Consider the following 13725-nt stretch of genomic DNA (forward strand, 5'->3'; position numbering starts at 1 on the left):
TGATGAGGATGGATGATCAGATAATCCTTTATTAGTCCCTCAATTGGGAAATTTGCTGTGTATGTTTCACTAAACTGGCTTTCCCTGTTCAACTTCCAACTGTAGCATGAAGCATAAAGGTATTATTTAGCATGCTTAAAGTGTCAGTACTATGTTTTTATTTAGAGGTACATCAGGAACAAATATCAACAAACACTGGTTATAAATCTGATTTCATTTAATGTTTGAGTTTGCAAGAATTAGTGTAACTGAAAAATGGTTAATGTTTATGTAGAACACGTGTGAGAATTTTCCTGACAAACTGACTATGCTTTAAGTGATGGTCAAGCAAAACATGACATCTAATAATGGCCTGGGGCTGCAAGATATTTCTATATGCATGGATAATAAAAATAATTGGCAGCTTAATCAATAATGAAAATAAAAAGCAGCAACTAAAACAATTAGCTGCAGTCCTAACATCTTTCTGAGGGCATCTTAGAAATGTAAAAGAACAATCACAATGTTTTTGATACATAAACTATAATAACAACAATGAGAGTAATAGAGTAAAATTAAAGATTGATTAAATAGCCATCTTTTAACAGCACATTTTCAACATGCACTGTTCCCACATTGTTGACTGAAAAAAGATCACTCCGGAGTTAACTTCCTCCACAGACTTTAAATGGAACAAAACTCTTTCAAGACCAACACAATCTCAGATTTCTGGTCTGGTGAACTCATCAACCTCAGGATGTTCTTCCATCTGTGGAAACAATGATGTGGTGTCCAAATATTGAACAAAATCAAATGTCAAACTGAAATGAAGTGCTGATATATGAACTGGCCGACGTGATGAAACAAACATCCCACTTACTTGTGCAGAGTAGCACCCACTTCTGCTCCTGAATTTCCATGATGTCACCCTTCTCAGAGACTCACTGAGGGAGGCAGACAGTTCACGGGTGTCACCCACCTGACAAAATACATGCGTTACACATATTTTTCCTCACAATATTATCATGACGGCAAGAATGTCTTTGAGTGTAACTGGTATAGTGTAGCTGTGTACATCTTTGACTGGTGTCTTTTTTAAATGATGAAAAAGCAAATCATTTTCATATAAATATCTACTTAAACATTTAAAAACTTTTTTCACACCATCATGCTGTTCAGACAGGCTTTTCTGAAGTCCACGTTACAGCTGCAGCTCACGATACTCATGGACGAACTGAGAATCACATCTAGAGCTGAACACAGCTTCTCCTGCTCCTTTGGTGTCACACACAAGCACACAGGGTTAGAGTTCCAGTAAATGAATAATTCGATTGTTCACGGGTTGATAAAATGTGACACTAACCCCTAAACATATCTTATTCATAATGAATAAGAAAGAAAACCAGCAAAAATTATTTTTCTTCACAACTTCATGGCTGATGACAACCAGTTAGTGTATATATGTGTCTCATACTTGCCTTTTTTCTCTGATGCTGTGCTCCCAGTGCATTCATCAGTTCAGTCTGCAGGGCTGTTCTGATTGCCTGTCTGTTGTTGCTCATAATATCCTCCAGGTGGTGCTCTATCAGCGCCTCAGTCACTAACCAGAGAAAACCCTGTTACCAGTGTAGCTGAAATAGTGATTTATTCTTGTTTTCAGCTATACTAGAAGTAAAAATTAATACACATGATATAATTGTCTCTTACCCAGAACATCAAAGGCCTGGGAGGTGAAGGGGTCACTGTGCTGCAGGAAGAGGAAGAGCAGGAGACTCTGTTGAATTGTGGAAGGACTTGATTCTTCCTCCCAGATTTCTTGCTCTGCTTCGTACACTGTGCTGCTGCTGAGTGCATGGTCTGCAGAGGTTCAAACATTGGACAACAATGGATAGTAAAGAGAAAATAGATATAGTAAATATAGCATGGTTGTTCAGCTAGGTTTGGTTGGTTAAAGTTCAAGTTCAGACAATCCAAAACATAACAGGGATTTTTTGAATTTGTATATATCATGCTTTGTGCATGAATAAGGTACTTGTAATTCACGTGTGCTGTGAGCTGTGGTTTTGCTTAGTGTTTACTGTGTCATTTAATTAATAAGCATTACGTCAGCATTTAGACTGACCCATTTTAAACCATTATTATTGTTTTATTTTGACAAAAGCATTGCTCTAACTGAGGCTTGACTGGTATTTTTGTATATTTGGCAACCAAACCACATAGTTAAAGTCACAAAAAGATCCAACTTCATGGTTTAAAATGGCAACATGAGGCACAGATTTGCTACGATGTGAACTAGAGTCTACTGCGTCAGAGCCTGTGCAACACATGGTAAACCCTTTCCGCAAATGCCTCACAACCATTTTCTGCTGTGAGAATTTCACATTATTAATGTATGCAACACTCGCATGAGAGCCAAGTATTCACAGCCAACATAAACCATTCAACCTAGACTATGTAGATTAGTTTCAAATGAACATAATTTATAGGACCTAGATTTGTAAAAGGTAGTGCAATAATGTGGGATAACTTGCAGTAAATTCTCTTGAAGTACTGTCCTTTTAAGGTTTTTGTTACAATGTTCTGGGTGTTGTTTTTTTCTGCACATCCAATGTTTGGTTTTATTCCCCTGATTCAAATTATGGGCTTCTTATTCATCAATAAAACTTTTATACGAAGCTCCAGGCCATGGTTGTGTGTGCATTATCTCACCAATAAACACAGGTGGCTTAAATTATTCTCAGACCTCATTGTCAACAGATAACTAAAAGCAATTGTTAAGTTACTTCTAAACCCAGGATTAACTGTTCCGGACTGTGGACCTACTCCAAGCTCAACACCCAGCACAACCAAACAGTTTTTATGTGTTGCGTGTTTTGATCTCATCCATGGTTGCAGTCAACCTTTGAAGGTGAAGCAGTGAAGGTCACATTGGTTCAGTTCCTGACAGCCCAGATGTGCAAAAAGACTCTGGAAGAAGGAGGAGGGAGCAGAAACAGGAACATTACTAGGGCTGTAAACCAACACCTGGAGGAATGTGAAGTCAAAGAAAACTATCCGATGCCTGGATCATTTCCACTGAGTCAACAAAAGCAGCTGTGGGTACAAAAACAGTAAATTTGGCCAGTAAATTAATAGTTCTGTTTTCAAGCCCAGCTCTTTCTTCACCAGCCCCCGTCCAGAATAATGTTCACTTTGCTGCTACATTAAAGCACCAATCTTTATACCTGACATTTTGAGTTAGAAGCTGTCTCTCAACCATCTGGCTGTGGTGCACAGGTAAAAAAACAAAAACAAAAAAACCAAGCTGACTTCAATGCTGCTTCTCTAAAATCACTTTTTCCATTAGTTTAGCAACAATCTGTGGCACTTTCTGTGCAAACAAATGGGTGCAACTCTGAATGTCTTCCAGGAGGGAATGAAAACAATATTCTTCCCTAAAACTCTCTTGACGACTGGCTTCTCATTGTTCCTTGTTTAGGAATAAATTAATTTGATTGATGATGTGGCCAGGTGACAAGTTTTACTATCTAGCTCTCTATGCATAACTCATAAAAAACTTTTTCACTTCGGGCAGTAAATCACTCCCAATCCAAAGGGTGCAATCCTTTCCTTTCCAGCAGACTACCATGGATTTTGAGTCAATTGACCTCATCCCTGTGCACTCGGCTGCAAATGGTCCCAGAGCAGACTGAAAGTCCCAGCCTTACAAAACTATGTTGAAGCACGACATCCGAGAACAACAGAGATGCAAACCAGAGGCCATTGTACTGGGCATTGTCTACAAGCCTGTCCAAAGATTCCACTCCTTACGGTGGTGGATGGTAGCAAAGGATACTTGTATGTGAGTGAGCCGCGTTGCCAGGTTGGGATACTGCAGCACACAGGGCCTTAAGAGTGTAACAGGCAGAATACTGAGCTCCCCATACAGGCCCTGATCCATGGCTTGTGGTGGGATATTAAGTGGCAACTTGCTTCCACAGACTGGGTGTCCTCCCTGACACCAGCATCCTTTTGTCACACACTCTGGAGGCCTTTAAACCCAAAGAGAGAGACTCACTTTCTGCAGACAACAGCATGCAAACAGTACAGTGGACCTGTAACATCAACATCAACAATTTTCTGGCATGTTGTTGTATGCATTGATGAATTAGAATACAACTTCTATTCATTTAACATCTGTAATTTTCCTCTTAAAGGTAAGACTACTACACATCAAATAATACTGAGACAGTATTAGCCTACTGACCGTGTTTTACAAGTGACATCCAAGACCAGGGATGGATTGTCTGCCTGTGGGACTTTACTTTTGATTTTCACTCTGCAACAGTTTGAGCACAATGTTAATATAAAATACACAGTGCAATAAGAAAACGGGGTGGTGGGGGCTCATAACCATTGGTCATTTACATATATGAAGTTCCCTATACCTGTGAAAGATTAACTGTAGTAGTGAGTAACTTTATGGCTGTTTTCATGTTATAACCTGCAGCAGCAAAAATGTTGCTAGCTAACTACCATATGAAACATTTAGCACATGTTTAAATTGAAGACATTGCTTTGAAGTAACTTGCTCTATTATCAACTCTCTCCAGTTAATCAACTTTAACTTTAGTTGGAATCCAACCTGAAATCTTGTTGATTGGTCATCTGGTTGAGTCTGAATTTGAGATGGATTTTAACCTGTGGAAATTTTTTTTAATTAATTAAAAAAAAGGGGGAGAAAAAAAATCACACTACCATGGTTAATGACTGGCCTGTGGTTAGGAAAAGATTTCTTCATACCCCTGCATTAGCCAAACTGAATATATGTAGGAAGGTCTCTATATGAGTTTGCCACTCTGGAGTAAAAAGTCTTGCATCTTTCAACTGTTTGGTAAAAAGAAATAAAAGTGATTTACAATTGTCACATGAAAACTAATTTAAATAGAAATATGTTGCATTTTTCATTTGAAGATTTAACATTAAAAGGGCTTGTACCTCAAAGGAAAGGAGCAATCTGAGGGAACCATATAGATCAGTGAAGGTCCAAAGATCCACAGGGTCGGACTCAGGACATGACCATACACAGGGAAACATGCTTTCCTTCAAATCTGCGAGGACTAACATGGCAAAAAAAAGGTTAAGTGGAATACAGAAGATGAAGATTTGCTCATATATTGGGTGCGTGTACGAACCAGGCTGGAGAGCTTTCATGTTAATCCCCCTGCACCAGGGACCAGCAGCTGCAACTGGACAACAAGCAGGACTGTTGTTAAAACCCCTGGCAATTTTCTTACTTTATGCCAGACCTATTCTTTTGTTGTATCTGGTCATGACATTTGCTGGCGTCAGTTATTTTCCTCTAAATCCCATTTACAATGTGTGAGATGGAGTTCACACCACGACTCTCCATAGATTCTTTAGATTTCTAAAATTAAACATTAATTGGATGAGCTTCTCGTTTTTGACTGATTTATCCAAAATTATCGGATATTCTAAAATGCCATTTAAGATATCCATGTTCTAGAAATATGAATACCCACGTCATCAGTGTTTTACCTGTTGTAAACACAAACTGTATAAAATATATTGCATACTTAATAGTGCAGCGATGAATAAACGTGATGTACATCAGTAGTTGTCCAACTGTCCTTGAGCCAAATTCAGCCTTCCTGTACACTTGGTCCTGAACAAAAGCTTAAGGTCAACTCTGAACAGAGCATATACTTTCGTTGATCTGCTGTACGTAACGATGCAAATACAAGGTTTGTGTAAATGTGTATAAATATGAAATCTATCACAAATCAGCTTTGTGTATGAAGCCAAATAAAGTTCAGTGGCAGCAGTCTTGTTTTTTTTTCCCCCCTGAGGAAACAAAACAAAAAGTTGCCACAGTGATTTTATTTTTCTCACAGGATTATTTTTTGAATGGATGTCTGAAGTTTTGAACTTTTAAACGCAAAGCATCCCTCCTGCAGTACAACTCTGCTCACCCATTTCTATCTGAATTTCTGTTTTCCCCCGGCTGGACTTGAATCTTACCAGTGCAGTGTAACCTTTTTCCTGTGCGGCTCCACAGAAGAACGAAAAGTCCTCCTTCCCCCTTCAAACAGCGCCGTTGTCTCCGTTTTCCCAGCAGCAGCAGCAGCCGCAGCACCTGCACAGGTCGGCACAGACACACGGAGCTCAGCCGGCTAATGCTAGCTGTGCCATGCTAGCTAGCTTCAAACCGGAGAGGAGCGTTTTTATAAACATTTACAAACTAACCGTCTACCAAACAATACTTGCACTAAAACAAACCATTACCTGCTGTATTTCTCTCAGCATTATGTGTAGGTCCCCGACACAAATGGCTAAATTAGCTTTTCTCTGATGGAGCAACAGAAATCCCTCATGCTCGATATCACAGCTGGGGATGTTACTAAATCTGTGAGGTCACTATAAGTAACTAAAATAAAAATACCAATAACACACTGGAATTACACCGCAAGTGTCATTTAGTGAAAGTAAACGCACTCAAGTACTTCAAAATAAAAGTTCTGTGGCCTAACCAATGCAGAAAACGAGCCCAGTGAGGTTTGTATCATTTAATACTTGAGAGTTTAATCAACATTTTTGTGAGGCCAAAGCAGTGTTTTTATATTGTCGTGGAGTTGGAGTCTTTAAAAATGTGCCTGTTTGGTCTGAAAAGTCAGAAAGTAGCAGGGAAGTACTGTTATAATGCTCTTTTTAATCATTAATAGTCCAGTCTTAAAAAAAAAAAAAAGATTAATAATTTGGAAAAGGTGTAGGTCTAGTTTCGAATGTGCAGCTATTGAGCTCTCAAAAATTAACCACACAAGTATGTCATTAACACACATTAACTTTTATTTCGCATTTCCATGAAAACAAAACAGTATCAAATATAGGAAAAAGTGCTATTCAAGTTTGTCTGTCAAGCTTTCATAATGGCTATTTTCTATAAATATATAGATTGTGGACAAATTAAAGGACCTGAGCTTGGAAATTTGTTATAATTGAAGCTTGTAGGAGCTTGTAGGTAAAATGTGTATATTGGTATTTCTGTATGTCCAAGCCAAAGACATAGCTTGAAAGTCTCAGTATGTCCTCGAAACTTTGGAAACCAAGAGGTAATGGCCAACACACAATCCTTATCTGAACTGTACTGAAAACCTAAAGGAGATTTTAGAACAATGTGTGAGTAATGCTCTGCGCCACCACCATCAAAGCAATAAATCTTCTATCTTTTGTCAACTGTTGCTGTATGTGTCTTTTTTCATTGATTCCTTCCATTTGTCCTGACGCTTTCCTTCAACATGAATCATTTCCCCTCTTTCTCAGACCACTCCTTGTATCCTCCAGCATAATTGCGTGCACTGAAAGACACAACAGAGGCACAGAAAAGGCAAGTTAAATAACTTAAAACATAATAGCTAGGGCCATTCATCTAAATAACTAACATGGGTGGTCTATACAAAATCCAGATGGACTTGGTATTTGTCTTATTTATAGTAAACAATAATTTATTTACTTCACAAATCCAAGCTCATGGATCTTGCTGGTGGCCACTCCCCCTCTCCTGCCCATCTGGCAGTGAAACACTAGCTCTGGGGCATCCAACGCTGGCTTGGTTATTCCATAAACAGCCCTGAAATCTTCTGGCTCCTTTGCAAAAGCAGCCTCGACTGTATCAACTGAATGAATTAAAGGAAGATGTTTTGTAAGATTGAGTAAATCATGGACATAAAACATTAACAGCTGGGGAAGACTATACAGAGCAATGATATGGTAGAATATTACTTTATTTGAATCACTATCACTATCAAAATGACAGTTGTAAACCATCCATTAATTTCACTAAGTGATTTTTTTTCACTCAGTGTAAATTAAATTGATTTGATTTACTCTATTGATTTAAAAGATTCTCACCCGGGATGTGAATGGATCCTGGAATACGGCCTTTATCAACTTCATCTTTACTACGAACATCAACCAGGGTGACATTCTGGCTTTTTGCAAGAAGCGCTTTCAGTTCCTCATAGGAGATTTCTTTGGTGCCTGGCAATAACAGATTAAGTACAATAAAGCCTTTGCATAGTCTGACATTTCATTTTTTTTAAACTACAAATGGATTGTCCCATTTATTTGAAAGAAAAAAAAAAAAACAACAAAACAAAAAACCCACAACATTTTCCTACCAACCAACAGTACTGGAAAGCAGCTGGATAATTAGGAACATACAAAAGAAAAGGGGCATTGTTTGTCACCCTTGATTTGACTGATCTACATTTCATAGCCTGTATTCGTCAATGTTATAATAAAATGTAGTGTTTTCATGATTAGTTCCACTTATTTTCAGTCACCAAGCTCTATTGTGTGTACTTTTTTGTGTTAAATGAAATAAAATGAAAAAAAGTGTAATTCAGATAAACGTTGGCTGTCTGACTGCTGCTTGGATGAATTTACTGTTTTTCTTTAGATTTAACAAAAAAGAAAAGAAAAGAAAAGAAAGGACATATTATGAAATTTGCCAGAGGAGGCCCAAAATTGTGCAAATTGAGAAGAATGTAGTTGAATTACTCATTAGTATAAACTTCTGTGTGAGTCACTGAGAAGATCACAGTCCCCATTGACGAATGATGAAGTCTGGAACCATCACAGGATACAGAATAGTTCAGCTTTACAACTCCAGTCCTCTGAAGACTGTTGCTCTATGTTGGCACACACATATTTCTTATCAGACAGTGTACCTGTGTGTTTAGATTAGGAGTGAGGGAACAATGCCCCTATGATGTCTCAGTTTCTGGTATGCGCATAGTTATCAGTTTAATTTGAGAGTGAAATCCTTCCACTCAAATAATTTCCTGCTTCTCCTCGGGGTTAATACAGGTGAACACGGACTAGGAGTCATTGTGACGTTTAGAATCTGCTGAGTCATTCTGAATCATATCATATTTATAATTAACACAAACAAAAAATAAATCGGCAAGAAAGTTATTTTAACAAAAACACATTGTTACTCCTCCTATTAGTTATCGCATTGGTTGCACAGGAAGGTTTGTAAAACGATCTTCAACAAGACCCGAAAATAAAAAGTACAATACAGTATCACTTTAGCAACCATTGTGGTTTTACTCGTTCATTTAATAAGTGCAACAGCTTTCATGAGCAAAACCTGGACACATCAAAGTAGTTAAGTTCACGCAGCTCAAATAATGAAGAGCTGATGAAATTGTCTGCTGTGAAAAAGACTCACCTGAGCTCGCCATCGCGGAATGCTGAAGTTGTGCTGACTTCTTCCTGGAATTGACTTTGCGGTTGATGATTGGTTTACACGCCACGGGAAGGCGGGACTTAGCTTGATTTACACCAATTAGCGCACAATAGAGGCAGAGCGCATTCAAGCCCCGCCCACACAGAAGGGGAAAACAATCGATAGCTCTCCGGTGACTTTGTGTTGTGTGAAGATGTCTCTTGTTACTCTCCGTGTGTCAGCAATCACAAATAAATGCCCCAAAGCTGCTGCGTGGTAGGGTGATCTACCAACATGTTAAAGAACCCTGATCTAAGTGTTTATAAGCTGCCGAACAGAAAAAATGAGCCTCTAAGACGAGAGACGCCATCGTCGGGAACGACTGGAGCTGGAAAACTCTGGAGTCCTGACACACAATATGTGTGTGTGTAGCAAGCATTTTGTCTTTGGTAAGCCATATATTTTAAGTAAATATCTATTAGGCTATCTTTATTGTTGTAAATTAAGCTAACGCATTTTTCCACTTACAAAAAGTTATGGGCCTCCAAAGGTATGTAATTTCTCATTGTTGTGTGAGTGTATATTCCTAAAAAACAAGAAATTAGTCCTCACTGGATACTCTTCTCATGTCAAGCTTTTATTACGCTGTAACATAAGGGATGACATGTTAAAATTTATAGGTGCAATGATAAAGACCTACATACGTGAGTTTATCATTGCTCCATTTATTTCTCTGGTACAGCTAGCGTGTTAAAATAATGTTTTAAGCTAAGTACTGCACAGTGTTTTTTAAACTGTGCCGCCGATTGTTTTCCCCTCCGGTGGGCGTGGCTTCCGGAGTATGACGCGTTGCGTTCAGTGTCTATTAGAGAGAACTATTGTGTTTGCTCAATGTGATGCTTATCCTATTGTTTCTACATTTAATACACTTCTACTGTGTATGTTTTGTGAAATAAAAGTTCACAAGTCAAGATTTGCTAAATTTGAGAGATAAATGAAAGAGACAGAGAAAACCACTCAGTTCCTATCAGTGTCACTGTGCAGCACCATTCATATATATTACTCAGTAAGAGTAAAGTGAAGATACTTTTATAGCTAATGCCAGTCTCAGTGTCTTCTATTTCAGAAGTGGCTTGCTCTGTCTCAACAACTCAACTTACATTACGTACTTACTTATTTTAATTATTATTGTTTTTTCTTATTTCATAGATTTTACAAAAATCATTTTAGAAAAGGGCAAACTTTAAAATTAGATCAATTACAGAGCAATAACCTACAACCAATCAATGTAATCACAAATAATACTGAAAATGATGAAAATATAATTTTTTCAAAATAAAAAAAGAAAGAAGAGGAGCTTGGACCATGGCAAAAAGATTTTAAGGATCTTTTTTCAGGATCTCATGTCCCTTCTATTTCTGATAATGAGTACTTAAGTGGCATCTCCCAAAGAAAATATGTGCCGGCTTCCTGGGTATATTCAATGAAAATGTGAAATCCCATGACCGAGGGTAGAATCAATTTGAAAAAAGTGTTAATGTTGAGCAAATTACGTAATTCCCCTGGGATTTAAAAACTATGCATTTATTTATTTACAGGAATAATTATTGTTATAATATTAATCTGTTAAGAACAAGCTTCTTTTTAAGTGTGAAGAGACCTCAAGGTTAAATACGTTGGGTTAAAACCTAAAATGACAACCACGGATCTAGGAAAACTGGTTAATTCAAGAATGTGCCTGAAGATAGCAGACTGTGTCCAGTGTGTGGTTTGAATAATCTGGTCAGTGAATCTCATTTTATGCTGCACTGCACACTGTATGGGAACTTAGGATGTTTGTTTACTGGTGTCTCACAACATGATCCTGATATGTTCTATTGGTGAGATGAGGAAAAGCTGAAATGGCTGTTTTTATGCTTTTGGACTTATACTAATATTAATATGCTGTAGAAAAGAATGCAAGACTGCATAGTGGATCATTTGACAGTTTAGTATCTTTCACGTCCATGCGCGGTGGCCATACAACTGTATGGATGACTCAATAATAAAAGAATGTATAAATGAATAAATAAATAAATGAATTCACTCATTCACATTACTGCCCATATTATATTTCCTTTCATCTAACCCAGTTGTATCTTCTTTTTTTTTTAAAGTTGTATCTTATAAAATGCACGCCTGTGTAAAACTTACAAGTGAAATAAAACAAAAATGATCCAAGCAGAATACAGTTATTTAATTAAAATAGTTGTTAGTTTATTACAAAAATTTCCATCAGTTGCTATATCCTAAAAACAATATTTACAATTTATTCATGGCAGTAAACCTACAGAAGTCAATTCGCCAGCAAATAAACCCGTAGTTTTAACCCCAAGATAACACAGTTAAGTTTGTTAATGTTTTTCCTGTAACATATCCACTTTTGAAACAGGAATGAAAACTATTGTGTGATTCAGTGATGAATCACAACACCACACAGCACTGTTAGATGTTTGTTTGTAACCTCACTACTATGCCCCCTCTAGCTCAAGGATTGGATTGCCCTGGATGCAAAAGTCTGGATTACAGATATCCGTCTGTGCTGTAAGAAGGGTTGCCTAGTCCATCGGTTGAGTCTTCCTTCCCCTTTCGACATACTTTCTGTTTCCATAAGATCACAGCTATTAAGATGACCAATAGCAGGAAGGCGACTCCTCCGCCTATGATCAAGGCCAACAGATTCTGATCAGAACTGGGAGGGTCATAACGCTGACAGGAGAATTCTGTCGGGGGGCTTTGTCCTGCATTGTTTACCGCTTGTACACACACCCTGGTCCCAACTTCCAAAGATCCCAGCAAACCGTGCCGCAGAGCATTTTCAAACTCAAAAACATCACCGTCATGTCCCTCAACCACCACTTTGTACTTGGTCACAGCAGAGGGTGGGGCACACCACTGGACCTCCACCTTATTCTTGTTAGTTCCCGCAGTGATTGGTAGCAGTGCTTGAATGCGCGGTGAGCGAGGGGGCACATCTTCCCCACTAAGACCAGGGCAGAGACACCCAGTCCGTGCCGCAACCTCAGAACAGGGTTCCTGATTTTCCAAGCATGGATTGTACTCGCAGAAGTTGGTTTCTTGTTTGGTGTTGGGAACATTCACAGGGGAAATTACATCAGGAGGAGAGCTGTAGTCATCTTCAGTATCATCATCATCATCATCTGAGCCCAAATCTTTGATGTATTTGATTTGTTGACGAGTGATAGGAGAGGAAGTCGAGGCGGCATGAGTGAAGAGGTGGTAGTGGAGGAGTGGTGAGGTAATCAGAAAAAGAAGAAGTGTTGCCAGGTTCTTGCGAAGTTGTGGCATTGCTGTGGACAAAAATAATGAATGAAAATTACGTCCAAGAATGTTTTTGCTTGCATAGTAAATACAATGAAAAAACTGACAAGAGAATGTTATCAGAGTTAGTGGTCAGAAAAATGGTCATTTCGTTTGTAGACCATGAAAGTCAAGGCAAATTACAAAAAAGGAATTTAAAGGGTAGATGAGATGGAACAAAGAAACTGAAATCGAGTCTTTGTCACGTCAACAAACTACAATACAGAACCTGATTACAATACAACATACGAACATGCATTAAAACGAGGACCGGCAGTGGTACTGATCATAAGAGACAGGATTTATGAGATGTCATGAGTTCAGAATGTAAATTGAAGAAATCTGTTTTTTTATTTTTATGTTCAGGATATGTCTTTGTAATCAAACATTTGCTTTGTTTTCCATCCTATAAACAACTTTAGATAAATAAATGCTGACTGCTGGAAGAAAAAAATACAACTTTTGGGGTGACCTCATTGGCAACCGCTTTTCTCCTGGCACGGAGCCAGCAGGGTTCTGTGGGAACCCAGAGCTGAATTAGAAAATTAGAGGACCTTAGTTAACTCATTGTTTTTGTCCCTGTTTATAACTCAAACAAGTCAGAGAATGTTTTCTTACACATTCAAATTGTGGCACTGACAACTGAATCTGTAAGAATGAACACGTACCTAATCTAGTGTTGTTGTTTTTGTCTGGTCAGCACACACAGCACTGTAGTAAAAAAGTGATGTGAAACTCAAACAATAGCAAAGCAAGTGTTCGAAAAGGTTAACTGTACCTGTTTGACGTTGATGGATCTCTCAGGTCGTTTTCTTGTCGCTGACTCCCAGCCTGTCTTCTCACCCAGTGTGCTCATGCGCTCTTCAGATTCCACCGTTTTAAGTTCTTTCCCTGAGACTCTCTCCTCCTATTCAACACCCCCTCATTTTCTCCACTCAGGGCCTCTCCCTCCCCTCTTCACTCTTTCATTCTCTGGCTTTTTTCACATCATGCCTCCTGCTCTGTCTCAACAGGGCTTCCTTCCAGCCATCGTTGCACTTTCATAGTTCTTTGTGTGAAATTCTTGCCATTATTGTGTTGGAGGGGAGTGTGTGTTTGTGTGTGTGTCACCATGTGCCTGAGTGCTTCTCAGCATATTAATTTGCTCTACAGCA

General features: G+C 38.5%; 3 protein-coding genes across 4 annotated transcripts; all 3 read right to left on the reverse strand.

The window, feature by feature from the left end:
* Positions 1-239: 239 nt before the first annotated feature.
* Positions 240-6285, reverse strand: top6bl (TOP6B like initiator of meiotic double strand breaks). Its single transcript, XM_029513259.1, has 14 exons — positions 6265-6285; positions 6001-6115; positions 5154-5207; positions 4957-5078; positions 4762-4845; positions 4604-4659; positions 4226-4297; positions 3815-4010; positions 2880-3003; positions 1687-1836; positions 1458-1579; positions 1144-1254; positions 860-958; positions 240-748 (listed from the first exon to the last, which is right to left on the reverse strand). The coding sequence occupies exons 1-14, from the start codon at positions 6283-6285 to the stop codon at positions 701-703; spliced, it is 1374 nt and encodes a 457-aa protein (XP_029369119.1). The 3' UTR covers positions 240-700.
* A 517-nt stretch (positions 6286-6802) lies between these two features.
* On the reverse strand, positions 6803-9253 carry tstd1 (thiosulfate sulfurtransferase like domain containing 1). 2 transcript variants are annotated; one of them, XM_029512841.1, is made up of 4 exons: positions 9215-9253; positions 7888-8016; positions 7490-7652; positions 6803-7334 (listed from the first exon to the last, which is right to left on the reverse strand). In XM_029512841.1, exons 1-4 carry the CDS (start codon positions 9225-9227, stop codon positions 7280-7282), a joined length of 360 nt encoding a protein of 119 aa, XP_029368701.1. In that variant the 5' UTR covers positions 9228-9253; the 3' UTR covers positions 6803-7279. The 2 variants fall into 2 exon arrangements, with proteins under 2 accessions (XP_029368701.1, XP_029368702.1); XM_029512842.1 differs by lacking the exon at positions 9215-9253 and adding an exon at positions 8539-9119.
* Positions 9254-11426: 2173 nt separating this feature from the next.
* LOC115050001 (leucine-rich repeat neuronal protein 4) lies at positions 11427-13526 on the reverse strand. The gene is made up of 2 exons (XM_029512689.1): positions 13350-13526; positions 11427-12561 (listed from the first exon to the last, which is right to left on the reverse strand). Exon 2 carries the CDS (start codon positions 12557-12559, stop codon positions 11774-11776), a length of 786 nt encoding a protein of 261 aa, XP_029368549.1. The 5' UTR covers positions 12560-12561; positions 13350-13526; the 3' UTR covers positions 11427-11773.
* Between the last annotated feature and the right edge of the window lie 199 nt (positions 13527-13725).

This window comes from Echeneis naucrates, chromosome 10 (genome assembly GCF_900963305.1).
Source record: "Echeneis naucrates chromosome 10, fEcheNa1.1, whole genome shotgun sequence".
Classification (NCBI taxonomy): Eukaryota; Metazoa; Chordata; class Actinopteri; order Carangiformes; family Echeneidae; genus Echeneis; species Echeneis naucrates.

Excerpts from the sequence above, each read along its gene's own strand:
- top6bl (XM_029513259.1), bottom strand. The coding sequence starts at position 6,285 with ATGCTGAGAGAAATACAGCAG. Across the intron at positions 5,208-6,000 it reads AAAAAGGTTACACTGCACTG|TTGCAGCTGCTGGTCCCTGG; the intron begins GTAAGATTCAAG and ends CTTGTTGTCCAG. Across the intron at positions 1,837-2,879 it reads TCACTGCTTCACCTTCAAAG|ACCATGCACTCAGCAGCAGC; the intron begins GTTGACTGCAAC and ends GAACCTCTGCAG.
- tstd1 (XM_029512841.1), bottom strand. Across the intron at positions 7,653-7,887 it reads AGGATCCATTCACATCCCGG|TTGATACAGTCGAGGCTGCT; the intron begins GTGAGAATCTTT and ends TAATTCATTCAG. Across the intron at positions 7,335-7,489 it reads CATGAGCTTGGATTTGTGAA|TGCACGCAATTATGCTGGAG; the intron begins GTAAATAAATTA and ends TGTGTCTTTCAG.
- LOC115050001 (XM_029512689.1), bottom strand. The coding sequence starts at position 12,559 with ATGCCACAACTTCGCAAGAACCTGGCAACACTTCTTCTTTTTCTGATT.